The sequence below is a fragment of the Chenopodium quinoa genome, unplaced genomic scaffold (genome assembly GCF_001683475.1).
Source record: "Chenopodium quinoa cultivar QQ74 unplaced genomic scaffold, ASM168347v1, whole genome shotgun sequence".
NCBI lineage: Eukaryota > Viridiplantae > Streptophyta > Magnoliopsida > Caryophyllales > Amaranthaceae > Chenopodium > Chenopodium quinoa.
In genome coordinates this window covers 227744-236003 of record NW_018743574.1, presented here as the reverse complement: position 1 = coordinate 236003, position 8260 = coordinate 227744, and the positions used below count along the sequence as shown (strand labels likewise).

Here is an 8260-nt window from a genome sequence, read left to right as displayed (position 1 = left end):
CTACATCTGTAGTATAGCTTCTTTGGATTGCTCATGAAATCAGAAAACCTAACCTTAGCGTTTTTGGGAGGGTTGCAATTGCAGTGCTTCATCCTTACCCAATTAAAACTTCCATTAGTTGTGCCTCTCTTCCTTAAAGAAACTCCACGAAAATTCATGGTGAGAACCTTTTGGATATTGATAATTGATATGAAACCCTAACGCAAGAATTGGAAGAGGGAAGGAATATATAAAGAGGGATTTCATGATAGGGGCGGGAAACTGATGAAAAGGGAGAGGGAATCAATTAATTCAGGGGTAGGTTAGTCTTTTTGCGTAATTTAGTTGGAAAATGAGTCATTTATTAGTTGGTTAGCCCATTTAATGATAATTAGGCCACTTAAATCAAATTTGTGAAACTTGCGTGCCACTAAAGAGAGTTGAAAAAAACATCGTCTTCCACGTAGAAAAATTAAAACCATGAGGCCACCACGTAGAATTTCCTTTAATAAAACCACTACTCCAATGACACATCTTATTCTACAATGTTTTATTAAAAAGAGTGAATCATATTCATAAACTTGAATATATAATGGTTTTATACATGTATATTTAACAACAATCCACCATAACAAAATTAATCTCATTTCTTTTATTTTCTCATACATCAAACCTATAGCTATTTTATATATGTATGTAACCCAAAATATGTTTTGAACTTTTTAAGCTAATGTTGCTTTTTTTTCCCTATAACAATCGAAGAATGAAATAAACTAATAATTTTGATGTTCAATATGTTATCCAATATCATTTTAATCATCCCATACATGGGAATTGGAAGATTAATTTATCAAAGATATTTATCGGATTTTATAAATCCCACTATGCCGAGATAATGATAAGGCAATGAACTATGTATGATCTAGTCTTTTTCCCAAATATAGCACTATGTAAGGAGTTACTAGCTTGGGGGGTGTGCACACTTAGGTTGGAAAAATGGTTTGCGAAAACATTGATCTTCCATTTCTATTGGAACCTATTTTGGAAAGTCGTTGGTTTTGAAATGTTGATAATTTTTGTAAAGTTTCCAAACTTGAAATTTCTATTTATGGAAGATTTGAATAATTGTTATTATAAATGCTAAATTTTACGAAAGCATGTTTAATTAAATAACTTGATTTTACGTATCTAGCATTGGTATGTACTTAACGTTTTTGCTAATACGTATTTCTCTTTTGTTTTGGCTTGGCGCTACTTAGATAGGTGATGATGACTCGACGTGATCTAAATGTGGCATTGAGGATGAAGGTCGATAATCATGTAGTCTAGGTTTCATGGTTGACGTTTTGTATGAAGAGTTCTCATATGGTTCAATTTTGAAAGTTATTATTACTATTATTAATAATATATAAAAGTTAAGTATGTATTTCTTCCGCTGCAAATCTCTGTTTTGAAAAGCCTTACGTAATCACGTGGCGGTAATATCCGTAAGTTACTCTGTAAACCATGTTTTTGGTAATTATTATTGGAGAGCAATTTGGGGGTGTTACATATGACGGTTGTGGTGGCTGCGTAGGGGGCTATAGTGGTGGAGTGAGAGGGTACAGTGGCGTGTGCGGCGTTAATTTGGTGGTGGCATAGGGATTGTGGTGGCGGCGTGAGGGGATGTGGTGGTGAGATTGAAAAGTCAGTGGAGGAGAATAGTTAGTGGACAGGAGTAGTGGACAGGGGTAATGGGCAGGGGTAGCTTGGTCTTTTAGCTTTTTAGTCTATTGTTGCTTAATTTTTGTGCCTATTTGCAATGGGTCAAGTAATAAAAACAGAGGAAGTTATTGCTCTTGATGAAAAACCTTTTGCAAGTTATTGCTCATCATCCCAAAATCACAAACACGTACTTGAGTACATTGAATTGCTATCATCCTACAAGTGATAGCAATTGTTCTTCGTTGTATCTCCTGAGTAATTTCCGTGATATTCGGTTGTAGTATAGGGTCGGAATTATAATTTTGGGAAAATGATCCCGTTCACGCCTCGAAGATATTTTTTTTTTTGAAATTTTCATTTCCATTTCTTTGTAACCCTTGTTATTACTAAAATCCCCAACACATTATTCTCAAATCCTAAACGATGGAAGACCATATGTGAGTCTATGACCTCATAGCTTGTTGAATGGGTGTAACCTTAGCAGATCGATATCCCTTTCATGGTTGCATTTGCTCCTTATTTGTGAGAATGAATAACGATTTACAAGTGCTTAAAACTTGTTACCGGCTCCCTACTTTGTTCATTAATTTATCCTAATCAACGTTAAATTTAATTCCATGCAACTTATATACGCTATTACATGTAACCATATTTAATGTACGCAATTATATTCGACCCTGGCCCTATAGTTTGGCGACTCCAATGGGAGAATTAGAGTAGCCATCAACTTAAGAGTAGTGGTTAGTGTCTAGTTAGACGTGTCAATTTTTTGTTACAACTAACGAATTTTCTAATAAAGGGTAAATTGCAAAGGTAGTGAAAATTTGGAAAAGAGGTACGTAAAGTTTAAAAACGCATAGGATATAGTAAAGCCTCTAATTAAATTAAAGCAACAAGATTACAAGAGACATATATTAGGCAGGATCAAAATCGAATTCATACTTAAAACTCTAAAGAAATAAATTACAATTTAATTAGTCATTATCATAAACACTTATGGTACGTTTAAATTGATAATATATAGTAATGTCAAAAACACTAGTAAATTTTACTATTACAAGGTATGATTGTTGGTTCCAAAGCACTATCACTATTACATTTCTCATAAGTTGTAATGTCAATAATCTGCTCTCCCTGTATAATTACAAGTAAGAAAAATACTCAAATAATTAATATAATTGTTAATATTACTAATACTTTTGTTTTTTAAACAAAGAGGAAAAATTACCTTAGCAAGGTTTCTAAAATAAGTACTTGTGTAGTTTCCTGTAGGAAAGATTGCTTCCATCAAGTCTGCCAATACTAGTTGTGGTTGAGACACGGCGCCGTCGTACCAATCTTGAGAACCATAAACAAAATACGAATGTCAAAAGTTTAATTTCAATATACATAGGCACTAACTAATTTGGAATTTAAGACGAAAAAAAAAAAAACCGGATAGTGTTTTGATTTCCCATATCTGTAACAACTTTTACTCAAAATACGGCCTAACTCATGATCAACTCTATATTTTATAATACGTAGTAATAAAGATTAAAGGTCGAGGAAGATTATGTATGTATTGTGATGCATGCTCACCAAGTGAAGTGGTATTCTTTTGCATTCTTTTGTCATATCTCCATACGCTTTCATTTGTTAAGAAAGCAAAGCAAGATTTATCTTCAACACCAACATTTTGGAGGAATGTAGTCAAGTTGTATGTAGCAGGATCACTAGTGTATGTTTCATCAATCACTGCATCCACCGACTACAACATATATAGGATATGATACGGTTATAAGCATGGTACAATAGCATTATGATTTTGGGGTCGATATGATGCTTATGAAATACTCAAAACTTGTAATAAATCTGTATGCAAAATGCAATGTCCTATTATTGCGTCTCTTATCATTATTCAACATGTAGTATCATGAGCCAATAGTACGAGCTACCCACTCGTGTTATAAGTTCGTTATTCTTCCTCTATTTTTTAAACGTGGAACAACTATGTTCAACTCACATATGGATTATTTTCTTGATTGAAAATTTCTACATATGGAATACCGATCCGAGTACGAGTACTCCATGTAAGCACTATGATTCTATGAAGTATGTAAAAATCCAATAATTGAATAGTTAAATACGAGTAATAAACTCACACATAAGATAGCATGAAGTTGATCAAGGTCATCAGGAATTGATATGTTATAGGACATTTTGTTCACAGTTTCATCAACATTTTCTCCACCTGCATCTTGCACAAACTGCACCACCCCAAATTCAGATAAGAAGAAAAGTTTTACGAAAGAAATTTAACAAATACTTCGTATAAATTAATCAATGATCAGCTCCAGTGTTACTTAAAATTGATAATGGTATACCTTTCATCAAATAATATTGGTGCAAAACTGCAAACTACATTCTTATATCATTCATATAGACAAATAAATTAATATACTCAATAACAATGCAACATACCTTTTCTTTGTAGGCTTCTGTTGTAAAGGACCATTGACCCTGCAGAAATTCAGTTAAAAAAATCACCAATTTTAAACTCCAACACTAACACTGTAAGTTTTTAGTATGAAGGTTGTATGTGTATTAACTTTAAACTCTTTGAGGCACACTTACATCTTCATAACGCATCCAAGCAACAACCGGTTTGAACGACGAATTTCTGTTTGTTGACATGTTTGCCAAGCACAAATAATTTTGCTTAACCTACAAACATAATATATATGCACAAGTTAAATAAATCTACAGGATCATGAATGTATTAACTAGTCTCATTTCAGTTATCGTGAACATTAGCCTAATTATAAAAGATAACATGGAGTTGATTTTCAAGTTGAGAACCGAAAACTTGATTCTGGTTAACCTTATTTTTATTTTACTTAATCTTTAAAACAGAGGAGTTTTTGAGCTACAGCAAAATCAGACATTTTTATACATAATAGGCTACTCTTATATCGCTGTTATATCACACAGTTTGATCCATACTTCATAGCAAAGAATTTCAATAACACTTACTGCATCATATACAGAGTTTGCTCTGACTTCCAAATTCGCGAACACTGCTATATATTTGATCCACTCTGCACGCTAGCAATTAATACTTGGATATTTAGAAGTGTAATACTAAACAATATTTCTACTATGACTGCCGTGTTCTCTTCAACTGAAAAACAAATCCTTTTCGACTAGCTTAGTAAAATAAGTAGTTGCTTCTGATAAATATGCAAGTGAATCAATCAGAGATCAATAATAAATATGTATTACTTTTGATCAATGCGGATTAGCTCAGTTCAGTAAAAATCAGTTGAAGAGAACAAGGTCGACAAATAAGTAAAGGGAAAAACTAGATTACTATAAAATCGGCCAACCTGAAGAGGCAAGTCTTCGGATGATGCTTGAAATGTAGCAATATTGCAGGCTGGTGGTTGATCATTGGCACTTGTAAAGTAAGCCGAAAATTGAGAAAGTTGTTCTGTCTCACTTTTATTTACCATTGTAAGCTCTCCTCCTTCATATAAATTCATTAAGCACGCAGATGCCATAGTATTTGATGTTATACCTTTGCAAGTACCAAGCATACCTAGAAGCTGATATAACCATATAATTTAAAACATGGATGTTGACGAAACCATGGATTTTAACTTATGCAGTACTTACTGAAATGGCGGTACTTCTGTAAATTTCAAAAGCACCATAAACAGAATTCTCGAAAAAGGCTAGAGATTGATTATTACCTCCAGGAAAGAAACTGCAAGAAATCACAGAAAATAGTGTGCAACTGATTAGATGACTACTTTCGACATTTTGATTGATAGAAACTTTTTACTAGTATATTTTACCTGGAACGCCTGGAAACGTATCAGTATCAAGTGAGTAATTCGACAATGGGATGACGAATGATTTCATCCGATTTGTGCAGTATTTTGTCCTTCCTGCCATCTTTGAGTTATTCTGCCAATGCATAGTAGAATATCTGAATATACAATGTAAAGTATACAACAAATAACTAAATATACATTTTACTAGGTTCTGTTTTTTACTCTTGCTGTTTAATTTTCTACCACGAGTACTATACATTGTGGTTGTGGGAGTTCTATTATACATACATTTATACTGTATATAATTAACAGGGCAATAATAAATAAACTAATTGTTCTACGCTTCAATTCTGTCGTAAAGGCAATACTTACTTGAAGAGCAACAAAATTTTCAAGCTTGTTTAGTAATGAGCTAAAGTTGAATAGTACACCTTCATGTTAATCATGTACGACTCGTTTGTGTTTGAGTTTATCTTTGTTTATGTTTGAAAACTCTTTATTTCATTAAAAAAAAAAAAAATTATAATATACTTTTATAAGAAAGTAAGTTTCTCTTACAATTGTATAGGAAACCATCTTTACAACATCCAATTATATAAACTTGATTAGAAATAATACCTTTATTATGAAATGTTCTTGTGATTTGCACAAGAGTTAAGGCAAGAAAAAAGAGTATGAAAAATGGGTAACATGTAGCAAAAGTATGAAATTGGAATAATCAATGAGGTGATGAATACCTTGAGAAAAATAAAGTATAAGTGTAAAGAACATTTTTCGAAGGAATGTACTTATGAGAAAAAAAAGTAAAGAACAAAAGAAAATAGCACATATAAACGTTTCTAATGTGTTTTTCTTATTGGTTTCCATAGTTAAGTAATACAAAGTATATTATCAATTATACTCATCATATAATTAATGTTTTTTTATTATAATTGTATTTGTACATTAAATTATACAGTATTTGACATTTTCACCTATAAAAATCGATAAATAAATGCATTTATTAAGGCTGCATATAAGAAAACTAAAATCGGAAAAAGAATTAGTAATACTCAGAATTAATAAGACCAATTGATGCGTATTTTATCTTAATAAATCTAAACTCAGCTTACATAATTCTAAAAAATGTATTTCATACGAAGTATATACTAAATTGGATGTTACATTGTATTATTTTATTTCTACGTAGTATAAGAAATGGGTATAGGAAACTAACAAATGAGTACTGCAATTGCTATTTTAGCTTTCTGCTATTTCATTGAATTATTGATGATAGACAGTTCCCTATGCAAAATCTACACAAAAATGGTGACGTTGGTGTCTAAATTCTTCAAAAACTTCCAAACGATGCTTCTACTTTTACGATAACGCAACAGATGGTCCTAATCGTTTACGGGCCAGATTAGATCTCGTTCAGACCATTATTGTTGAATCCAACTTTTGTTTTATTGTTTTAATCAGCAAGATTTTAATTGAACACGTAAAGTAAATACTTCGCATCTAACAAAATTTCTTAGATACACTCGGGTATACTTAGTTACTGTAGTACTGACTAGCTTTCGAAGTTTTTTAGAATCCTTAAACATAAGAGTAAGTGAGTAACAAATGAAATACCGCTAACAGTAACATTGACTTTTGGTTCTTAGTATGGATGTGGATTATTTTGGTTTATGGGTTTCCCTTTTTCTATTTGGAGAGGTGAATTTGGCAATATAGTTTAACACGAATCTGATCTGAATCAGACTTGTTGACTCGAATTGCCACCCTATATTTTTGTTATTGTCTACTAAGTTCATCTCTTCAAGGAGTTTTGTATATATCACTCTTTTTATATTAAATTGATTTCGTTTTGGAAATATTACGATAAATTATAAGCTCAACATGATTCGACCACGTACAAATTTGTTTTCTTTTACTCTTATGTATAAACTTTGGATCCACACACCATATAAAGTCATAAGACTAGTAACACTGACTGGATCTTACTGTTTTACTAAAAACTTCCAATCCTATTATCACTTTCCAACTAAGAAGGAAATTGAAATTAGACATAAAATATAGTAACATAGATAATTATATAATAGGAAAAATATTACAAGCATACCTGAATTAGAAGATAACTCTTTCCATCGATAACATTTTTGATAACTTTGAAGGTTTGACCATAATACATCCTGAAATTCTTTGCATCATCAACCGTGCTAATGTTCCCTACCTTCACAGGCGGCGGCTTATCGGCATTCACACTAAACTCTTCCCAATTTATCAATGTACATAACATTATGAACAATATACTTGGTAACATCATTTGAAGAGAAAGAGAAAATGTATGGTTCTTTGCTTCTTGTTTTGTAGTTAAGTGTTAAGATAAAGAAAAAAAGAAGAGAAGGAAAACAGAGTACTCTGTTTTTGTTGTTAGTATTATGTGATTGGTATGAATAATGAGGGCTAAGCCACTTTACTAGAGTTGAGTGGAGAGTGAACTAAGAAGTTGTCTCCATGTTTTTATTTACCAATTTTAATGTAACATTGAGAAAGTCATTCGCTTTTTTAGCTAAGGATGGTTCATTGTGGGGTCCATTTCATTTTAATGATAAATGTATGTATTGTACTTTGCTTTCAATCTTTCTCTTATGAAATCCATTTTATGAATTACGGAGTATAATTTTGATTTATTTATAACACGGAATAAAAAAAAAGTGTTCAAGAAAGAAAATACCAGAAAAAAAAAAACAAAAAACCTTTGTAATCATAAGATACTA

The 8260-nt window shown here is 31.8% G+C and overlaps 1 protein-coding gene across 1 annotated transcript; it reads right to left on the bottom strand.

Annotated features, from left to right (window-relative positions):
- Nucleotides 1-2576: 2576 nt before the first annotated feature.
- LOC110681803 lies at nucleotides 2577-8026 on the bottom strand. Its single transcript, XM_021857926.1, has 11 exons — nucleotides 7603-8026; nucleotides 5520-5631; nucleotides 5415-5428; nucleotides 5049-5267; nucleotides 4696-4767; nucleotides 4297-4386; nucleotides 4144-4182; nucleotides 3825-3929; nucleotides 3262-3430; nucleotides 2912-3021; nucleotides 2577-2817 (listed from the first exon to the last, which is right to left on the bottom strand). Exons 1-11 carry the CDS (start codon nucleotides 7804-7806, stop codon nucleotides 2722-2724), a joined length of 1230 nt encoding a protein of 409 aa, XP_021713618.1. The 5' UTR covers nucleotides 7807-8026; the 3' UTR covers nucleotides 2577-2721.
- Between the last annotated feature and the right edge of the window lie 234 nt (nucleotides 8027-8260).